Genomic DNA, 23,946 nt, shown 5'->3' on the forward strand with positions numbered 1-23,946 from the left:
TCAGTCCAGTGGTTACCTGCAAGCATCCTGCAAGCCACAAACGCTGCACTCCGTATACCCAGCACCGTGCCTATCAGCGCTACGCGGGACCCAGTGAGCACAGATGCCTAGCACAGTGGGAATCGGATTGCCACCAGGCGGTCCAGAGCCATAGCAAATAGCACTGCTGACTCCATGAAGGAGAAGGAGTGGAGAAAGTGCTGCTGCAGCACACAGGGCACCAGACCCACCATCCGGGCATCAAACCATAACACCCCTAGCACGGAAGGCAGTGTGGACAAGCACAGACCCAAGTCCGTCACGGCCAAGATCGCCAGGAAGTAGTACATGGTCTGGTGGAGAGGAGGCTCCGTTCGAACCAGATGCAAGATAGTGGCATTACCCATGGTGGCTACAAAGTACCCCATAAATATGGGCAATGAAATCCAATGATGAGCCCACTCCAGGCCTGGGAAGCCGGTCAGCAGAAATATAACACAGCTGAGGTTGGCACTTGGTGGAACAGACACCTTCATTTTCAAGAGCTTGATATAGTCTGGGGAAGAAGGTATGTGGTCAAAACTTAAGACAGTAAGTATGAGCTCTCCCAGTGTACACAGAAAAAGCCTTCCATTAAGTGTTCTTTCTGGTCTTCATTAAATTCAAAGGCCTCTTAATTATCTACTTTCTTCACAAGCTGGAAACAGCCTTTTTCCACTTACCCACTGTTGTTTCTTGTTGCCATGTAACATACAGCTGCACTTAATGACATTAAACGCGAATGAATTTTCCCTGTCCTTCACAGAATGAATACATAATTACATCGGATTTCTTTAAACAAACAGAAACAAACAAACAACAAAACAATATAAAACAAAAACCAGGTAGAGCTGGGTGTCTAAATTCCTTTCTCAAATGGTCTTTGTCTGGCCTTTCTTTTTTATTTCTTCTGTACAATAAGTTACTTTTTAACTATTCTGAATAAAATATAAATCAACACGAAGATGTTCTGCCTTTCATCTCCCCCTTCTTATCTTTTGGCTATTAGACATTTTCTACATTGTCTGTGGAATCGGAAGATGAGCTATGCTCTTCTTTCCAAATCCAGATCTTCTCAAAGAACTCCAGGCTTTCCCCGCCCAGAATTCAGGCTCAAATATTCCAGTGTTCCTGGACATTTTCTTCCTCAGAGAGTTGTAGATATTACATCTACTCACTCTGGGTTTTTAAAGCACAGAGTCACATTTTACTGAGATTTCTAATTACTTAAAAGTAACAGACTACGTAAATGATCCTTGAGGATAAAGACATTCTAACTGCCAACTTATCTTAACATGTAATTTCAGAATCACAGGTACACAATCTCTTCTACCTTCTTGCCTTTTCTCATCAAACGTTTTATGCATTATATTTCTATCATATTCTTATTATGCTGTTTATCTCTATAAAGCTTTCCCTCCTCGGAAATAATACTGGAGTCCTTATGGATTGTACACAATTTTATTAGAATCAATTAGAGCAATGTTTTTAAAGAAGAGATTTCAAGTGTACAATTTTAGTAAGCTGATGTAAAAGCAATAGTAGCAAAGCCTTGCCCTTGCTCTAACTAGTTCGCAGGTAGGGCACCCAGGACAATGTTTACACACCAAGCCATGTCTCATGTCTCAGTCTCAGTGTCTGATACAGCACTTGCTTTCATACATTTATTAGTAAAACAACTTAGTGATATTTCCTATTAAAAGAAAAGATGTGAGATTTAAGTGATATACTATGTGTACAGAATTTAGGAAAAGGATTGGAAGAGAAAAAGAAACATAAATGTATTCATAATGTATTAATTGTTATTGCTCCTGATTCAGAGCTGGTTCTTGTACTTTAACCACCCCCCCTTTTTAAACGATTTTATTTATTTATTTATTATATATGAGTACACTGTTGCTGTCTTCAGACACACCAGAAAAGGGCATCAGATCCCATTGCAGATGATTGTGAGCCACAATGTGGTTGCTGGGAATTGAACTCATGACCTCTGGAAGAGCAGTCAGTGTTCTTAACCACTGAGCCATCTCTCCGGCCCAGCACATTACCCCTTGTAACTCACAGAATAAAGTTCCTTCTCTATTTTATGTTATGTGTTAAATATTAGCAGATAGTGCCTATGAAGGGCTGGTGACATACTGGGGGACTCAAAGGTTATAGAGCAATTGAAAAAGAATGAAAAAAAGATAGTGAAGAAAATCTTACAATTTAAGTCAAGAGAAATTAAATTGATGAATGAGTTGACAAGTGAGACTGAAGAAAGGGTTAAGGTGCAGTCACAGTAGGATATGTGAAAGTTGAGAGACACACTGGTGACCTTTATAAGAATATGAATAGTTAGAACTTATGATGATGTCATGATCAAAGAAACAGGGGAGGTTAATAAAGAAAGCAAAATAATTCAGATGGCCCAGCACTGAAATGATGCTGATGAAGATACTGGAGAACAGAAGGATGAGTGCTGAGGGAAAGGAAGCTGTGAAACTTGAAGGGAGAAGCTGAGGAGTAGAGGATGCTGGGGACATGAGGAAAAGAGGGAAAGGGCAAGAGCTTGAAAGATGGGGAATTGGCATGTCACATGGGGAAATGCACAGTGCAAGATTTGAGGGAAGAATTGGGGACATAGAGATGTAGAGAGAGAGCTTGCATAGATGGAAGGTTTTAGAAGAATCAAGAGAGGTCCGGGACCAAGGACAGATTGGGAAAGGCAGAGAAGAAACGGAGGAACACAGAGGGACATGAGAAGGGAAAACCATTGAACAACAGCAGGGTAGAGAGGTGGAGAGGAAGACAAGCAGCAGAAGGTTGGTACTGTGAGTCAGTACCCGAGAGAGGGAGGACTCAGCATCCTCACCTCGGTAACACAACAAACAAGAAGTGGTGCAGTGTGGTGTGATAGCCATGGGTACAGGCTCTGGGGTTAGACCTTTATTCCGACCACAGCTGCCTTGTCTCTTATTCCTGTGCTTAGGCATAACTTCTCTTAGTCTCAGTTTCGTCATCTACAAAGTTGGAACAACTACGCAGTTTTCCAGATTATTAAGTCATTTACATGCAGTTTTAAGGTGACATTTCCTCAAAAGATGTGGATCACTAGGTGCAATTTCCAATTCCACATTCTCCTTAAAAATTATTTCATGATTTTTTTCCTTATACACCGGGTATGGTTCTTCATGTTTACAGGAGATGGATAGGCAAACTCAGTGCATAGTCTGACAGTGGTGAGTTGGTAAGTGGACATGTCATATTTGAAAGCTGGACACTCTTAAGCATGATTTTGTGTGGACAGCCGCGATAACATTTGCCACCACTAGATGGCGCTGACTTCTGTTGTGGCAGCCTGGCTCCTCCCTGTAAACAAACTGGGCTCATGCGCAAAGAGTGGTGGTGCGAGCCAAGTCATTGCCCATCCCGGGGCGTCACGATCAGACCACTGGCAGGCAGCCAATCATACAGCGCCACGCCACCCTTGGGGGTATAAATTAGGGTGCCTTTTCCTGCCCGGGGTCTTCCTCTTCAAGATACAATAAACGCTTTGCTGCAGAAGGATCCTGGTGTTCCGTGTGCGTTCTTGCTGGCGAGACGGTAGCGCGGGACAATTTTGGACAAGCCATCTACATGGTCTCTTTCTATGATGAGTAATTGTCATCCATGTCTTATAGAAAAATGGTGTGGCTTTTTAAACTGTGAAAAAACTTGTTCTAAAATGTTGGAAGCTGTGTTAGTCAGGGGAACAGTTGTGGAGATTACAATTTCTTGTTTGAAGAAAACCTTAACTATTCCACTATAAAGTACAGCCCTATAGCAAGCCAAGATGTCTCTTCCGAATAGAACATGGAGCAAGTACAGAACAATGAGCCAGTTACAGAGTGACCACTGTTCTAGGAGCTTCCCTGTCTTACAACTCTCTAAATAGGTTTGCTGGATATGAGATATCACAGAGGGCCCTGACTAGGCTCTCTCTACCATAATCCAGATGGTTTCCAGCAACTCACCATATCGTATATCATCTTTCCAGGCCCTTCAGCTTTTCTCTCTCCGGCACCAACCTCTTCTGGCTGATTCAGGCGAATGCACTGTGGACTGTACTGGGATCTGGTATAAGGCCCTGGTGTTTCTCCTTTGGGCCTTGGGTACCCCTGAGAATTTTGCTTAGATTGATGCAGCCTTTGCAAACACAAAACAACATTGAGGATTTTTCTAAAACTTAGCCAGGGTTCCTGCGTCATCTTCAGTGGAAATGTAGTGGCCTGGAAGTACCATAAGCAAAGCCTCAGTGAGTCAGGTGGTCCTTTGCTCTCCTCCCACACAGCTACCATCTTGTTTAGATGATAAACTGGTTGACTTTCAGCTTGCTTCCCTTCTTTCTCCAACATAGCCCTTGAGATTTCCCCTGGTGACCATATAATTACTCATACTCCTAAATTCAGCAAATAGCTAGCAATTGCTAGTCTACTCAGATATTTGGACACAAATCAGTAAGAAAAAAATTCCTTGGGCTGGAGAGAGGGCTCAGTGGTTGGGAGTACTGACTGCTCTTCCAAAGGTCCTGGGTTTGGGTCCCGGTGGTCATATGGTGGCTTACAGCCATTTGTGGTGGGATCTGATGCCTTCTTCTACTGTGTCTAGGGATGGCTACAGTGTACTCAAATGCATAAAATGGATGGATCTTACACAAATATCCCTGTCTTTGAGAAAACAGGAAGAGATATTAAGAGCCCGTGTGACAGATAAAGAAAATGTGTAAGGTCTGAGTCATCACTAAATGATACATGAAGTCATGTGACTATCAGTTGCTTGAACAATTACATTTTACCAATGCAGTGCTGCCCTCAAATGCCCCAGGAACCCAAATGATACTAAACAAGATGGGGGAATGGTTCAAACCATTTACAACAGGGAAGCATTTGCAGGTACAATTCGGGAAGGTTATTTCGCCTCTTGGCCGCAGTTGATTTATCTGGAGATTGACTATTCAGCAGCACTTACCTAGCAAGGTTACCATCTAGTTTAAATGATGTGCAGCACACTGCGGGTGTAATGATTCCTAAGTCACAGTATGTGCTTAAAGTATCTTCCAGCCTCAATAATGCTCTATACCTGTGTCCCCTGCTCCTGGGAAGCTGAAAGACGAGAGTCATGGGTTCCGGGCAGGAGTGGGATACAGGTCCGTCTCCGAGTTAAAGATACTATAGGGGAAAATATTTGTACTTCCCATCCAATTTTCTAGAGAATCTAATATTGATCTAAAATGAGTCTATTACAAATTTGTCATTTTTCTTTTTTTTTTTCTGTCACCTGGATACAAAATAGCAACATTCATAATACAGTGTGGTGAAGTATTAAGGTTAAGGGCTAAAAGTTGGAATTTCTTTCAGGAAGATAGCAGATTCTAAAATGAAAGTTCTTAGAATTTTATTTGAGACACCTGGACATGGTGTTATGTGTCTGAAATTGAAGTCAGTGCAGGAGAAGCAGAAACAGGAGAATCAGGGCTTCAAGGTAATCCTGGGCTCCGCTGCAAGTTTGAGACCAGACTAAGTTGCATGAGATCCTGTCAAAGAAGTCTAAGAAGTGAATAAATAAATGCAAAAAAAAAAAGATTTTTTTCTCTCTTTAGAAATATCATTATTTTATTTGAGCAAAAATGTCGACCTAATTTTCAGGTGACATTGAAAATAATTGTGTTAATATGCTCTGTCATTGTACATGCTTAATAAGTGGCACTACATATTGTCACCATTAGTGTTTAATAAGTGCTAATGCATGCGATCATTGTCCCATCACCAAAACACTCATACAGGATGTTCCAGAGTTTTTGTAAATTACCTATTTTAGGCAATGCAACTGAGTCATGATGTTTGGGAAAAAATGGCATGTGTTAAATATAATGAAACATATAAATTAGATTATTGTAATAGTACTCTTTATAGTGGGTATAAAAATTCTGAAAAATCTATGCCTTCTGATTTTTCTGTTCATAAAGGTTTTCTCTCCTTTTTGACTTTGTCTTTTATTTTCAGTGAGAGTCTGGTTATGTAGCCAAGGAGGGTCTTGAACGCGGGTATAATTGTTCCCAACATGTATTCCCATGCTTGGCTTTTACATTATTATGTTAAAAATAGTTTCCTAAGTATTAAAATTATTTTTATAATCAACATGTTATTAACTTCATTATCTCATATCTTTTGATGTACATTTGGCTTTGATAGTTTATGTGCTGCGCTTTTACTTCTCATTATGAACAACACACTATTTTTTTAGAGGATTCGCATCTTTATTGTTTATGTTTCATAATGTGATTGGGATTAGAAAACTAGAATTTTGTACATGCTAGTGAACACTCTCCTACTAGGCCCCTAAGCCCCTTTTGAAATAATACATTTGCATTAATGCTTTGAGAATTTCATACAGTGTGCTTTGATAATATTTCTTTCTCCTCCCCTCAATTTACTTGTCTTGAGATTATCATACAATTACAATATTTCTTCTTTCCTTCCAAATCCTCACATAACGTCCTCTTTTAAATTCATGGCCTTGTGGGCCTAGAGAAAAAACAGATCCTATTTGAACAACACACTTAACTTTATTTTTAATTAGCTCACTAACTGTTCAGGCTATTAGTGAAAGATCTAAGATTCAGAATAAAACTTATGTGTAAGAAGTATCTGCCTCTAAAGCTATAGGACGTCTAAACCATTAGAGTTATTACACAAATATGCAGCTGCATAAAGATACACACATATGTATACATACACACATACATAGACAAAACAGAAAAACACAGTATTTATATACACAGGCATGTAACCACCCCTGCCCCCTCCCCACACAGGCCATCATCCAGAAATTTAAAGATCAGGGTCTCAAATATGATTCTTGGGAAGCCTTGTGCAATGTTTGATGTCTGTATCAACAAACCATTTTCTTTGGTGAGTGTGTCTGTTTTGCTATCATGAACACTTACTAGTGAAGATATATTATGTACCAGTCATTGAATTTACAGCACATGGGTTTATTAATGGTAGCTGCATCTATAATACCTGCAAGGAGTTTAAATTAGTCCTATATCCTAATGGGTACAGGCACACGACACACGAACATACAAACCATATACCAATTTCTGACAATATTAAGATGGTAAATATGGGGTCCTATGGATAAAACCAGCCGGGTCTGCTCTGTGTTTAGAAAACTGCCTGTCATTTCAGAAGTAACATTAAAGGTGAGACTAAACACGGATCATGATCAGTTGTGGTACGGTAGAGCTGGATGCTCTGTTGATTTGGAGTTCACATATCCTGAGCAATGGAACTGTGAGCCAGCAGGTTTGTCACCGTTTCCTTTGCTGAACCTGTTCTGCACATCACAGTGCAGCACACTCACGGTGGCCCTGAAATGAACAGTGGCTTCAGCTTAACGTTCAACTGAGTTGCAGGACTCAAGGGATGAAAACAAACAAGCAAAATAGAATCAGAGATGAGCAGACTTGGGAGGAGGTTCAAGGGCTTCTACTAGAGGAAAGCTCTTAGGAGAACAACTTCAGGAAGAGTTGGGGGATTACTTTTAAACCACGTTAGGGAAAGTGTGTCAGATTATAATGAATTGATGTGAGTCTGGGGTCTGACAGTAAGGCTCAAGCAAAACAGAAGGAGAGGAAGAGGACTTAGGCCATGCAGAAAAGATGGGAAGAAAGAGGCACCAAGATTTAAGGAAAAAAAAAAAAAAGGTCTGCGTTTCTGAGCTACAACTTGAAAGAAAAGAAACATATTTGCCTTCTATTTATGACTTGGAGGTTAGCTCTCACAATATTGGGTGTTATGACAGCTGCTTAATGTGATAGAGTTTTGACTTATTAGAGTAAAGACATTCAGTGATTCATTTATCCCCAGGACTCAGAATTGACCTTTCTAAAGCCTAAGAACCTGATGATTGCTCTTCGGATTTCCTTTGTCTTAATACTGTATATGACTGGGTTAAGCATGGGCGGTACGAAGAGATAGATGTTGGCCATGAGAAGGTGCACAGCCGGTGGAGCGTGTTTCCCAAAGCGGTGTACCAGGGACAGCCCCGTCATGGGCACAAAGAACACAAGCACAGCACAGAGATGTGAAGTACACGTTTGGAAGGCTCGCATCTGCTCCTCTTGGGAAGCTAGACCTGCCACTGTGTATAGGATGAATCCATAGGACAATGCAATGAGCACAAGGTCGAGCATCACAGTGAACACCACCAGTGACAGTCCATACAGGTTGTTGAAGGTGGTGTCCACACAAGCCAGGTGTATCACTTCCTGGTGCAGACAAAATGAGTGGGAGAGGACAAGAGGTCCACAGTAGGGAAAATTCTTCAGGAGGAGGACAATTGGGATAAGGGCTACAGGGCCCCGGAGGATGACACACAGGCCTGCCCTCATCACCCTTTCAACAGTGATAATGACCGAGTACCTCAGTGGGTGGCAGATGGCCACAAAACGATCAAAGGACATGACAAGGAGCACCGCAGACTCCATGAAGGAAAAGGAGTGGATGCAGAACATCTGGACTTGGCAGGCTCCAAAATAAATGCTATGGGAATTGAACCAAAAAATACCCACCATGGTGGGCAAGGTAGACACTGACAACCCAAGGTCAGTTAGTGCCAGCAAGGAGAGCAGATAGTACATGGGTGTGTGCAGGCGAGGGCTGGTCTTAATAATCATCAGAATGAGACCATTGCCTGAGATGGCCACCAGGTACATCAAGAAAAACGGGATGAAAATCCAGTGTTCAAAGGCTTCCAAACCAGAAAAGCCACTGAGGTAGAACACGGGGCTAAAGTGAGTAATATTAGACAGGACCATGAAGTGAGAGGTAAGAAGAAACTGTGATGGTATTTCTCAAGGATGGACCTGAAAATAAATAGATATTTCTGATTATTAATTACTTCTTTAGAATCACAAATACATCTCTGCAGTGATCTCTCCTTTCATATCCTTAACCCTGCTCAACTCTTTAGCCATTCATATCACAAATAACTGTCATTAGGCTTCTTCTTTTTATATGTTCCCCCTTTCTTTCTTTTCTCTCTTTTTGCTTTTTTTCCCTCTCCCTGTCCCTCTTCTAAATTCTTGATGAGATATTGAGGGCATAGATGCAACAGTTAAGTTGCTAAGAATTATGTCATGATGATTATGAAAGCTAGCAAAGTCAGTATGTGCTAGAGACTACAGTGACATGCCCGGAGAGGTGGAGGGTGTAAGGAGGACCATGGTGACAATGTATGAGGTGGTGCAGAACAGGTCTTGAAAGGATACTGGAAAAATGAAAATCAAACAAAACTAAAACAAAAGCAAAGCCGCTGGTGGTGCTCTTGGTCTAAGAAGGAGGCAGAGGCAAAGTTTTGAGTTCAAGGCCAGCCTGGTCTACTGTGCAAGAACTGGGACAGCATGGGCTATGCAAAAATGCCTTGTCTCAAAAAACACAAAGGGAATAATTACTTAAAAACAATCAAACAATGGAAATATGAACAAGACTAAGATGAGCCCACCTCACTTCAGCCAAGGGCTGAAAATATTTTGCCTACTTATTTTCTCCATTTCTTTAGCAGTTCTCTATTCAGGTAAATAGTACACAACTTATTAATTTTATAGTCCATTTAGAGAAATGCTTCTCACATGCACCTATGTTTTAATGTCTTTAAATGGCCTATGTTTACAATGTCTTTAAACTATCTGATTTAATTACATTAGTAATGCATACTTCTGACCATACCTTAAATTCTTCCTTTAAAAAGTTTTGATATCATATTGACTGGTTTTCTTCAGATTCTTCCTCTTCTTCTTCTTCCTACTTTTATTGCCGAGATTATTTTCCCTTTAATTTGCTGGCAAATAGTTTTTGTTTGCACCTAATGTTTGGTTAGTTGGTACACATCCACAAACTGTGCATATGTAATTTTACTTTTACTTTATTCTGTTTTTTTAAATCAATGAATAAATAAAATTTAAACAAATGTGGTTCTAAAGTGAATATGAAAATGACAAATCTTTTTGACACTTGATTATCCAACAACGATATATTCTTTCTCTAAAACTCTCTAACATAGTCATCTTCTATTCTGAGAGCTGATTATCTTGTCATAGCACATTTAGATTATTAGAGTTCCCATTCTCTTATGATTTTCAAAGTTTGTTAATTCCCTGTCTTTTGATACTTGGCCACTGCACTGTGCTAGATGTAGATGTGTGTATAAAGAATTAGTTTTACCACAAAATATACATATATATTCTCGTAACGGTTCCCATTATATTCTATCTATTGTTATTCAAAATGTTCATGGTGAGCAATTTCCTGGCCTTAGACATCTTGACATCTCTTTTATTATTATTTATGATTATGAAGATACCTGTGAATACTTGTCTCTAGTCTAGATAGTTTTGTTATGTAGCCAGTCTGAATGACTGTTTCTTTCTGAGTTGCTTGTGGGCAAATATATATTTGCCACTAATTTCAAGTTCATCACCCCTCACTTAATTCTCCTCTACCTGTTATTTTTAAGTATCAGTTGCTATTTTCAAATATCCAGTACAATTTCTTAATTTATCTATTCCTAACTGGATTCAATCTTCCTTATTTTTTATGTATCCTTACATAGATTCCTTTGTCTTTGTAGTCATCATCTTAGTTCATACTTTTTCTATCCTAGCTGAGCCCTCGCTATATAACTTGAGATGTTTGACCTCCAGAGGTCCACCTCCACTGTCACAGCATCATTTGCAATGTGCTAACTCAGAGCCACTACTGAGTCTTTCACTAGCTTCCCTTTCAGCATAGAAAAAGCTGTGGTAATGGGTTCAAACTTTTGAGGTTAGGAACAATTCACAGAGAATATAAAAATAACTTTACACATTTGTGTTTATCATGGCTATGGATTTCTATCACTATCTCACAGATAGAGCACTATCCATGTCTCATTCCTAAGTTATATTATTCTAATGTCATACAAAAGTTTGTAGTACACTACCTATGGCCAAGTCCCACCCAGTTTGGCATCTTTCCAAATACACCCTTTACTTACTCCACTCAACGTACTCACGTTACTCATGTTAGTTTTTATGCTCTATGCCTTTCAAAAATTTTAATTTTTTTTTTACATTTTATATTCCTTGCTTTCTTAGTAAATAACTGCCTTTGTTCTCCCAACTCATAAATGTTGCCTGATTGTTTAAGGCTTAGTACAAATATTGCTTCTTACAATTTTCTCTCAACTTCATTGTGTGGAGTTAGGAGAGTTCAAGTAGCAAATGCTCGTTGATTGTTTAAGACTTAGTACAAATATTAGTTCTTACAGATTCTTGTGAGTTCATTGTGTAGTTAGGAGAGTTCTCCATATTCATGTCATTCTTTTTATGTAATACTACTAAAACATAATGAACATATCTATCTCTTGAAGTATATACTTTTTGTACTTAGATAGAGAATGTATTTCTATGTAGAAGATAGTACATACACATTAGCATTAATACAATCATGTACAATGTGCATTAAAAGCTTATAATAGTTTATAAAATATGTACTACTTATCAGTAATTTGTAGTTTTTATATAGAATAGATTTTATTTAAAATATAATCTTATAAAAAAGATAAAGACATGCATTTAAATACACAAGTATTAAAATTATGCCTTTATATTATACATATATTTAAACTTATGTATACTTTATAATTGATCTTTGGCAGAAGGCTAAGAACAATGTATGGTTGCATAAACTTTCTGTTACATGAGTTATTTATATGTTGCATATAGCACTTACATGTCTAAATTTATATATACCCCTTAATCACGTGTATTTAAAACTAATGATTCTTTAACTCCTTTTTTTTCAACTAAGTAGACCAAGATTTCATAGACTTCTGTATTCCAGGTCAGTCTTTATCACATAGTGAGCTCTACCCTACAGTGTAAAGAATGAAATGAAGAGATGATTGGTCATGTTACTAACCTCTTTTCCTGCCTGACTGTTTCTGGAGTCCTGGGTTGGCTCTTGTCACTGACTTCTGGGTGACATGGCACAGAACATAAGAGGAAGGATTTGCTGGAACCAAGAAGTCCACAGAGACAATGATGGAACTGGAACTACTCCTTTAGACTATAAATTATAGGCAATTTATGTTGGCAATGTGAGACAATGGTTCTTAGAGGGAGAATAAGGCCCATATCTCCATTTTCACAGGAAAACAGAAGACCTGTCTATCAATTCATAGTCAACCCCTAATGACAGTAAAGCAGAACAAATATAGTTGAAATACGGGAAAACTTTTCAAAATGGGATTTTTCTAATACATGATGAACAATTTGCTATTTTTGCTATACCTATTTTCTTTTCAAATTTAGTATTTGCTATTTCTAGAATGAAATATCGGTAGAAACACTGTTTCTTATGTTTTGAGCACAAATATTCCAATCAGATTCTTCATACTGAGGTCTCATCTCAAGAATGTCCTCACCATGGTGGAGCATGCCTCTTTAGAGTAGAGTAGAGGAGGACTGTGGAGAAGGAGATCATGCTGGAATAGTGAGATTGTCATGGAAGGCTGTCGGCATTAATACCTGCAGAGCAGAGCTAGATTGTCTGATGTGTGCATAAGCTCTAGACAGAAAATGCACTTAACTTGTGTTAGAAGTTAGGAGGGAAAGAGGCGTACTGACTTTAGTTTAGAGCTGGGCAAGGAGAAGCACACACAGAGCAGAAAGCGCCAGTGGAAAGCTAATCTCAAGTCATGACCATCATCACAAAGAGCCTGCCTGGCCCAGAAACCACAGTCATGAGGATGGGGCAGCACTGTTCCCTAACCATAAGATAATACTACAGGTGCTCTGTCATCTTCTACAGTGATACCAGGCCCTTCTCTGACCATGACCCTGACTTTCTCTGAGAATGTCAGAAGTAGAGAAGATTCTGTAGAGAGCTCAGAGTCTCAGATTTAATTTTTCGAGAGAAAACATCTGAGCTTTCAGTGAGGGAAATATGGACAATATACTTATAGAAGGTCACTTAAACATGTCAAGGAAAAGACCGAATTAGAGCTGAGGAGAACCCCCTTGCATGCTCACCGTCCTTTTGGAACATTCATTCATCCCTCCACCCCTTCCTGCATATCCTCCACTTTCTCCTTTATGACTCCCTTTTATACCACTCCAAGAGAACATGGTGGACGCTCACCAGCTGCAGTTAATTTAAAAAGCATGAAGTCAGAGCAGTTTGTACTGTAGCCCGGAATGGCTGCAAGGTCAGAGAGAGGCATCAGGTTGCTTTCTGTCAGGGAAGTATTTATCCTCCTCCTTCCTCTGTGCTTGTAAAGCATGGCACTTCAACTGGGAGAGCGTGAGGACAAATAAAAAGTCCCTAGGGCTGGGGCCCATGTAGTCAGAGTCTTTCATTATTCCCCCAGTATTCTTTATACAGAATCTCCTAAAGCTGGAGCTTTCTTTCTTTGCAGGGTCGGGTCCTGCAGTGAAAGTCATCCTACCGGATTGCTTTCTTTTCCTGCTTTATGAAGAGCAGACCTTGTCAGCTCTGACTTCACTTCTCCCCGCTTCACCCATGACAAAGAGTAATTTCCTGCACAGGCTGTGTGTGATGTATGAAGGGGGTCATCTATATCACATAGACACTTTCTAAATTGTTCATCTGTTTTCAAGTCCAGAGTCATAACTACCCCAAATATCTATCCTTCATACACTCATTATTTACTCAGTGTTTGTTTCTGCTTCTTTTATTTGCTAAATTATTCGGTTTTCTCTGCTGGCCACTCTGTACTTATGAGATCACTCTACTTTAATCATTTCTTGTATAATTGCCTGCAAATGCTTGTCCAGGCCAACATCTCAGGCTTCCTTAAGGTTCTTTACTCAACTTGAAATACATAGGATACTTCCTACATGATTAACAGCAATCAGATTTCCTAACTGCCTTTGCTTTCTTTATTCCTCTGCTGTGCAAATTCATCTTTTTATAAAGAAATTCAATTTTATTTCAAGATATGGTTAATCCATGCATTTGCTTTTCTTTCCTTTCAAAATGCTCTAGGGTAGTCTTTTAGAGACTGACACAAAAACTGTGAAAGTGAACAGGGAAAGTGAACCAGAATGAATTGTGTAGAGTCTTTAATACTGGCTTTGTAATGTTTACCCTGTTTCAGATGGTTGTGAGCCACCATGTGGTTGCTGGGAACTGAACTCAGAATCTCTTGAAAGCAAAGTGAGTGATCTTAATTGCTGAGACATCTCTCTAGCCCCTGTTATGTTTTTCTAAAGTAAATTATATAATTGAAGGTCTAGAGTTAAACAATAGCATTCAATGGTCACACTGAAACAGACAAACACAAAGCACTCCACATTTCTATCTCTGTTCTCTCAATTGATATTTAGGTTCATTTTATTATACTATACATAACCTATTTTGAATGTATGCTAAAATTAATCATTCTTATACATTTTAGTCCAAATGCATGAGTTCAGTGTCCATTGTGAAGAACTCCAACCTGATTTCTGCATGTACTGGATATAAGACTCAAATTTAATAAAAAAGATAGGTGATCTGTCAGAATTTGTGAAACTGCAATTAGCACACAGTAGGAAGACAGGTTGTTTATGAGAATTGAGGATAGGATGAGAATCGTGTGAACCACACAGCAACTGCCTTCAGCTCTGTTCCTATTTCCCTGGGTGATGTTGGGGTCTGGAGATATGTAAAGATATGAAGATAATATAAACAGAAACAAATGAGGGTAGATTCATATGGAGTTATGGAAAACCTATGTTAGAGTTAGTCATTTAATGGCTTTAACCAGGATTGCAGTGATTCTCTTACTTAAGTAGCTGAATTCATTATTATAAAGATATATACAAGATCCAGTTAGTAGTACAAAATCTAATATAAACATTGGAAACAAGAGTTTCTTGTTTGTAAACATGCTAGTGGATTTTAGTACATGCAGTCCTTGGAGAGGAGGGGAGGGGAGAGGAGAAGAGAAGGAGGATGAGGAGGAAGGGGTGGGGAGAGGGAGGAATGTTAATAAAATAGTTCAACAACCATGTTCTCTCAGATACAGTATCAGTTACATATAAGCAGGCTACTTCCAGAGTTGATGCCCACTCTGGTTGAGCCAGGCTTGGCTGGAACCTGAGGATCCTCCCAAGCTGAAGCTGGTCAGTGCATATGCTGTGCTTCTCTAATGTAGCCATCAGGAATAGGATGCAGCCCAAATAGAAGTTTCAATTCATGTTGCACTCAGGTATCACCTCTCAGAATCTGCTTTCCTCCAGGGTTATGCTGCCATATGATCTATACAACAAAGAACTTTAGACTCATTTGTTCCTCGAGAATGACCTGTTTCTCTCTCACATATACCAGAATCCCATATCCAACCAACTCTAAACAAAACTTCTGACTTTGAGGGAGGCAAAATTATGTCCTACTTTATTCAGAACCTAAAAAAAAAATCAGTCTTTCAGATATAAACCTCTCCGAGTGATTTTTGTTCTATCAGTCCTCACCAAGTCTTAACTCTCACTCCAACTGAACACAAACAGTTCTAAAAGAAGCCTTATACCTCAACACTGCTAAACAATTTGCTTCTCTATGGGCTCTCAAAGATGAGAAAAACTTGCTACATCAACTCACCCTCCCCTAATCCAAGGCCCTGGTATGGTGAGCTCCAGTTGGTGATGGAGGATTAATATGGGTCTTTAAGGCTGGCAGGATACTGCTGAACTTTAGTCCATCCTCTGCTCTGTGCACCTACATATGTGTAACCATGCTTTGTCTATAATAGCAACAGAGCAGAAGTTGCCATGGTGCCCAAGAGAGAGCTCTCTCCCTTCCTCAAAGTCCACGCTTGCCCCGCCATTTTGAAGAGGAAACCATTTTCCCGCTTATACATGTTTTATTTGTGAATGAGTTAATTTTATGTCAACTTGACATGCAAATTAGAGAAAACTGAAAGGAGGAACCTCAGTGAAGAACATACCTTCCTATACGTAAAACATTTTCTAAATTAATGAACACTGTAGGAGGGCCCAGCCCATTGTGGGTGGTGCCATCGCTGGGCTGGTGGTCTTGAGTTCTATGAGAAAGCAGGCTAAAAGTGCTATGAAGAGCAACCAGTAGCTATCACCCCTCCATGGCCTCTGCATCAGTTCCTGCTTCCAGGTGCCTGCCCTGCTTGAGTTTGTCCTGACTTTCTTTGATGATGAACAGCAATATGGAAGTATAAGCCAAATAAACCCTTTCCTCCCCAACCTGATTTTTGATCACAGTGTTCCTTCACATAGAAACCCTAAGATGGTGAACTGCTGAGGTCAAATATCTTTAACATCTGTCTCATTAAAGCAGACCTGTTATTTCCTAAACACTTATGCCTGTGTCACTTCATTTTCTCATGGAGAAATCATGTTAGGGAGAATATGGCTTCTTTAAGGCCTGGTGAGTTTGTCACCCAATCAGTATAAGCATGTCACAACCACAGTGCAGCTCACTGCACATGCACCATTATGCATCCTTAGCCCTGTAAAAGCTCAGTACCCCAGTGTAGGGGAACTCCAGGGTGAGGAGACAGAAGGGAGTGTGTGGGTGGAAGAACAATGTCACAGAGACAGGGAGAGGCGGGATGGGATAGAGGATTCCAGAGGGGAAAATGTAAAAGGAAATAACATTTAAAATGTAAGTAAAGAAAATATCCAATAAACAAAAAAAATTTGCTTTTAGTGAGTAGATGTTACAAGAATTAACAAAACTTAAAAATTGCTTCTTGTGTTTTATAAACTTATAATTACATCATTTCCCCCATTCCTTTCCTCACTCCAAACCCTGTTATATAGCTCTCCTTCTTCCCTTTCACATCCATGGCTTTTTTTTCATTAATTGCTGTCACCTACACACACACACACACACACACACACACACACACACACACACACACATACACACACACACACACACACACAAACATAATCTGTTGCAGAATTTGTATAAAGTTACTCATATGTATGTTTTCAGGACTGATCAATGGTATTGGATAACCAACTGGTTGACCATTCCCTGGAGGAACCAACTTCTTCTCCTTCCAGCTTTCCCTACTTGCTTGTAGGGTTAAGCCTTTTTGGCTTTTCCCCCATTCACTCTGGCATGTCTATTGTCCTCGTTCAGCTCATGTTTAGGCAGCCTTGTACGTGAGACTTTATAGGTGTGGCCACTGGCATTCCCAGGAGACATAATTTCTCAGCAAACTCCCTGGTTGCCTGACTCCTACGGTCTTTCTAGTCCCACTTTCACGAAGGTCACTAGGCTGAGTTGCAAGAGTTTTTTGTAGATGTGTTCTGTGGGGCTGGGGTTGCATCTCTGCATTTTGATTGGTTGTGGTTTTCTATGGTGAAATAAGTTAAAACAAATGATAAAAATAGCCACTAACTTTAGAATGTTGTAACAGAAATATTTGTGGCTCTCAATAAAAATTTGGAGGAAAGATGCCACAGATATGAGTTGTAAGTTGACATACAATCTATAGAACCTGCAAATTGCCAAGATTCTGGTCAGGTGACTAAACAGCTCTCCATAATGCATTCCTCTGAGACCCAGTAAACACATCTTTAAAGTCCCTGACAGTCACTTTTACTTTAAAGGATGGCTCTACTTCTGATTTTTGCTTGTCGTTTTGTTTTTTTAGGTACAAATGATATATTAAATCTTCCAGATCAGAATCACAATGAAGTTCCCCCCACAACCAATTTCCACATGTGTAGCTGGAAAGCTGGAGGAACACAACTTAAATTTCCACTGTTCAGGATTGGTTCTGCAGAGCTCTTAAGCAACAATCCAAATTTAACCCCAAGGAAATATTAAGTCTAGCAACAGAGTTTAGGATCTTTACTGTCTTGGAATGTCCTTAGAAGGCTCTGTCACTGAACAGGTAACAGAGTAAAACCCCAAAGTCCTTTCTTTAAAATAAAGAGGGAACAGAATAAGGAAAGAACTATTCAAACATAGTTTTCTGATTTTTACAAGTCTTTAACAGTCATTTATTTACTTTTAGATCAACCAAAGTCATTCCTTTCTGAGCTCTTCATTAACATTCTTTGTCAACCACTTTCTTCTAAATCGGCTCCTTCCATTTATCTTTATTCTTTTCAAAAGCTTACTCAATGATGTGACATTAAGTCACCAGTCTCTGCAAATGAAGAAGAAATTTCCTGCAGATAAAAATCTCCATAAGAAGAGGTAGCCTTCCTCTTTCCTCACAAATTCAGCAGCAGGACCGGCTGGGGTCAGCAAGGAATGCAGTAGAGGCTAAGTTTTGGGAAGCACTAATTTTCACATCCTGCAACAGCAGCAGGTCTCTGAAGTTGAGTCTTCCTTAAAACCACTGTGTGTTTCTTACTTTCTGCTATTCTGCTTTGATCTTGATCTAGTAATGATTACAAGATAATAAGACTAAGAGACACACCCTCTAAGAAGAAAAGTCGGGGAGGATGGGCTAAGGAAGTCTTGGAGAGGGGACTGAGAAAGGAGCAACATTTGGAATGTAAATAAATAAAACAAGCAAAAGAAGAAAAGATAAAGAAATGGTTTTAGAGTCAAAAATGTTGGCACACTCAGAAAATCCTAGATGATAGAAGAGTGCATGTCCCAAGCCAGCCAGAGTTTGTTTTGTTTTTTTATCATTTTATTGGATACTCTCTGTATTTACACTTAAATGTTATCCCTTTTCCTCTCACTCCCATCCCCCCTCCCCCTCCCCTTGCTTCCATGAAGATGCTCCCACTCTCAACAACCTTTCCACCTCAGTGTTTTGGTGTTCCCCTACACTGCGAAAATGAGCCTTAACTGGACCAAAATCAACCAACCAAACCCTCCAGACCTCCCAGGGACTAAAACACCAACCAATGAATACACATAGAGGGATTCATGGATCCAGTTGCATATGTACCAGCTGATAGCATTGTCTGGCATCAATGGGAGAAGAGGCCTTTGGGCCAGTCAGAGATTTATGAGAATTTTCTGGCCAGCCAAGCCTATGCAGTGAGACCTTGTTTCATAAACAAAAACAAAACCAAAGAAATAGTCTTGGGACCTCTCTTGCTCCTGGGAGAGATACGATGTTGTCTGCAACAGAACAGAGTGATTGTTTCTACAAAAATAAATACTATAACCAGGTGTAAGAGGCTAGAAAAAACTTCTCAGGTGAGTAATGCAAGGGAATTAATTTATGGTACAATACTGAATTGGCCACAAAAGAAGTGAGATAGGAACATCATTTTCTAAGTCTACAAGTTGTCCTTGGGTATTTTCCAGTAATGAACTTCTGTCTTAGAGAGATATCAGGGAAAAACAGAAGGTACAAAGAGCTTCATGACATAAATTCAGACTCTTGGCTTGAATCCCAGTGAGCTGATTAGCTTCTCTAAAGCTCTAAGCTTCATCCTCCCACCCCCCCCCCCGTGTTAACTTTAATACTTGATTCTTGAGAAGACCAAGTGTGGTATTTGATTAATAATTCTTTTATTAATTTTTAAAAATTTAAAAATGAATCATATCCTCCTTTCTACATCTACCATGTCTCTACTTATATCTCCCTCCCAAATTCACAATGACCCTTTAAAAATTAGTGTTGTCATATATACATTTAGGTGAATAAAAATGCATAAATACAACCTGCTGAGTATGTACCATGTTGCTGCATGTATATGCTTCTAGGACTGACAGCTTCACATTGAACAACCAATCCAGGAGTGATCGTTCTAGGAAGAAGTTAAAGCAGCTCCTTATATCTGGAAGTAACACAGGCCATTCTGAGGCAGGACAGAGAAGCAGAGAACACAAGGAGGGGGAATAAAGGCCCTGGTTCTAGATCTAGTTAACGCCTTTGCTATCAGCCAAGTGAGAATTCCATCACATTGACAACTGCTCACAGCTCTTCTTTCTCAGACATAAACCTTGGTTCTCGAAGAATCTCACCAGAAACCCCATTTACAGGGGAAAAACATGTATTGAACCATTTATGCAACCTTTGTGTTACCCCTGTATCAGCATCTTTAGAGAGACCTTACATAGCTCTCATACTAATAAGTTTTCTTTTTCAAAATAATGTTTTGAGATATAATGTGAGAGTCAACAAAATGGTACACATGGCCAAAACCATTAATTGTTTATTCTTTTGGAGAAGCCAGGACTTACATTTGAGGACATCTAAATTTTGTTTGATCTTCCTACCTTGAGATAAACCTTCCCTGACTTGGTTATGAAGCACTTTCTTCTGAAGGCCTCTCTTTCGTTCATCCTTCACACTCAAGCCTAAATAAAAATAGCTTGAAAAATAATCATCTCTGATTCACTGACATGTCTAGAACTGAAAATTCTCTTCAGAGAAAAAGCTACAAATTCTCATTCAGCTTGAGTCCAAGTCTCAAAACGTCTTAAGAATCTCTTCTTTTAGTGAGGGCAGCAGTGTGGAATTATGCTCCTGTTTTCTCCTTCCCCATACCGTGTGCAGCTGTGTTCCTGTCCTGGGTGCAGCTGTGCTCCTGCCCCATATGCAGCTGTGCTCCTGTCCCAGGTGCAGCTGTGCTCCTGTGTCTCAGGTGCAGCTGTGCTCCTGTCCCCGGTGGTGCAGCTGTGTTTCTGCCCTCTGGCTACAGGCAGTTCCCCACACTTTCTCAGGAAGGCTCAAGATGTGGGAGAGATGTAATCTTTTGTCTTTTTTTTTTTTTTTTTTTTTTTTTTTTTTTTTTTTTTTGCATTCTTGAAATGCAGCAAGATAGTCTGAGGAGTGGATTTACCTGGCTACATCATGCTGGTTTTATATAACATAGAAGTGGGATATTTTATTACAAGGAGTCTCTGCTCATTCTGGGCAATAAGGCAGGGGCTGACCTTATCAACAATAGACTGAGTTGTTACATGTTTCTAGGCAGGACCTTGCATTACCATTAAAGGAGATTTTCCTCTATTGTTCTACTCTCAAAGCTTAATTTGTAGTCTAATCTCAAAACAACTAATTATTCATTGTTGAGCCCTCTCCTTTATCCAGGATCACATGGCATCTGTCATTTCAGCGGGCCTCTGCCCTCAGCTGCTCACTGATGTTTACCCCAGGAGCTTATAGTCCAACAACTGTTACTACAGACATCTGGCCCCAGTTCTCCTGTTTGGGAGTATGTGTGACATTTTAACACAAGTAGTTACCTTGTTAAATTTGGAGTGGGAACATCTGTCTCTATTGAAACCTGGCAAGTCTGACTGATATTCAAATATATCAGGAAACATGAACAAAAGCTTTCGGAGAGGTCCCAGTATGTTTATTGATCCAAATGTTTTAAAGAGCATTGCACATTACTAAGGTATAGCTGCAGAGAAACATTACACCTACCCTTGTGTACTTAGAGGTGTGCAGAAGTCCTGCTCTCTATACCACCTTTGCACAGATAAATTAGCTTTAAAGGCAAAATGGTGAAAACGGGACAGAAGTGTTTCTCAAACCATAGTAATAGATACCTTGTGAGAGTTCCCTTGTTATAGGCACCCTGTGAGAGCTCCTAGTGTTCAAACGTTTAACTAGTGTTTTCTGGAACAAAACATTTCTCTACAATTCCACAGCAGCAGGAATATCTCCTTGTTTCCAAACTGAGAGCCAGCAGGGTTAGGAGACTTGTTACCTACATACACTATTCATGCCAAAGATCAGCAGGGCCTAGAGATTCCACAAGACAGCAGTGACAATCTGCTTGCTTGTTGCTCTTTGGTTTTGACAATGTTATTTCAAGTTCTGCTTCACACTGTAGGTTTAAACCTTACTTTATTGTATCTGGCCATGGGGTAGTTTTCTTTGGTTCTATCTTGTCTCAGGATTCTCCCAAATGCTTGATAAAAATTTTCTCATAGCTTGATATGTCATCTTGATACCTATTACATCTTCTTTTCTGGGAAGAAATGTGAACATACCTAAAAAGATTTAGACACCACAAAAAGCAAAAAAAAAAAAAAAAGAGAATTATAGAAAACAAATAAATAAATGATAAAATGATACTCAGGGTGGTATCTATCATATATATCAATTTATAAATCACATATACTACTGTTATTATAATAACTCTGATAGGTGGATGGAACAGAGCTCAAGAGCAGAATGCCTGCAGGGAGAATAGAGAAATGATTACTTTGGTGTGGGATAGATTCCTACCGAATTCATTCTTGGAGAGAGAAAAAAATAATCAAACAATTTTTTTGAGGTAGAACTTCATGAATTACACGCTGGTCTGAATCTTTCTATGTCAGTAGAATAATGAACTATTGATCCTCCCGCCTCTGCCTCCTAAGTGCTGGGATTGTTGGTGTCCATCTCGACACTGTAGTTTTATGTGCTGTTCAGGGTTGAATCAAAGGGTTTATATATGCCAGGCAAAGTCTCAAACAGAGCTACATCCAAGCCCTGATATTTTTGAAGTTTCTAGATGATTCTGGGTTGCCCACACTTTGGAACACATTACTAGACAAAATAGAAGAGACATAAGCAGAAAGTAACAGACATACAGAGAGAGTCAGTTACTTCCTTTCATTTTATAAAAGTTTTATTTTTATTAAAAATAATCTATTTGGTACATTCTGTAGCACAGCAATTGTTATATTATTTTATTTTGTCCTGTCTAAGGAACAAACTCTTGGAGCTATAAAATGAAAAACAGCTGTTATACAAAATAAGAACATAAAGCCAAGAAGAACAATATAAAACAAGAATCAGCTCACAGGGCAGACCAGATAAAAATTTTCTAGTAGCTTGAAAACTGCTGTAAAAATATTTCCATCTTTCATCTAAGTTAGTCGTAAATTCAAGAAGTTTGAGAAAATGACCTTTTGTGAGAAGGAATTAATGTGGCTAGTAGAGGTCACTGGGAAGACTAGTGTGACAGAGCCCAGACTGGAAAATAGATGATTCAACATGGCTTTGGCTATACAGTCATCCTACCATTTCATGTCCTGTGAGACTTTTCAAGAGAAATTTTTGTTTGTTTGTTTGTTTGTTTTTTTGGGTACATTTAAAACTTATAATTTGGATTGTATACACTGACTCTTTAAGGGGTCATAAAATTTGAAAGGTATTTGGGGAAAGAAAAGATAATTTCTTTTCAGTAATAACCATTGACTATGTTTTTCCCTTCCTTGTCATCCCAGACAAATGACCAGGATGTCACGCTCTGGAAATCTGTGTACCAGATCTCCCATCTAGTGTTTACCTTTCCATTCTACAAACAGGACCTTTTATATGCTTTGATAAATAAAAATACCTCTATGTCTATTCAGTAGTGCCTGGGACCAAACTTATTAAGATGATGGTTATCTGGACTAGTATTTCTTCTTTAAAATGGTTATTATTGGTATTATTATTTGATACATGCTTATCAATATTGAAATTAAGAAGATTTTTTTATGGGCATGCTTTTCCCAGATTAGTCTTTCTGAATTGAGGGTGAGTCTGGCTCATTTCTCTCAAGATAGTTTTCTAGCACTATCAAACAGCTGCATAGGAGCAAAATTACTAAATGTCTTAGCATTACATGAAGGAGGCCCAGTGAATAATGAACACATGGGGAATGATGGGCTTTGACCCAAACATGTATGACATAGTATAGTATGAACTATACTGAAGTTTCAAAGACCATATATGTATGTACTTCTTGTGTGTCATAAGCTCAACAAATGGTTTAAGTTACCTTAGGGAAATAGTTAACATCAACTGAGGTCTTGACACAGAATTTAGCATTGTAAATACATTGTGGCATATCAAGTCAGCAGTGAATAGCAGAGGAGTTAGTATGTCTCTACCAAAGTATTTTGCATGGGTGCTTCTGCCTGAAACACTGTCACTGTATCTATATTCCAGGAGCAGTCAGAA

The 23,946-nt window shown here is 39.2% G+C and overlaps 1 protein-coding gene across 1 annotated transcript; it reads right to left on the reverse strand.

The window, feature by feature from the left end:
* Positions 1 to 7,900: 7,900 nt before the first annotated feature.
* Positions 7,901 to 8,860, reverse strand: OR51M1 (olfactory receptor family 51 subfamily M member 1; the record flags this gene model as incomplete). The annotated part of the gene is made up of 1 exon (XM_080913366.1): positions 7,901 to 8,860. One exon carries the CDS (start codon positions 8,858 to 8,860, stop codon positions 7,901 to 7,903), a length of 960 nt encoding a protein of 319 aa, XP_080769492.1.
* Between the last annotated feature and the right edge of the window lie 15,086 nt (positions 8,861 to 23,946).

This window comes from Micromys minutus (genome assembly GCF_963924665.1).
Source record: "Micromys minutus genome assembly, chromosome: 2".
Lineage (NCBI taxonomy): Eukaryota > Metazoa > Chordata > Mammalia > Rodentia > Muridae > Micromys > Micromys minutus.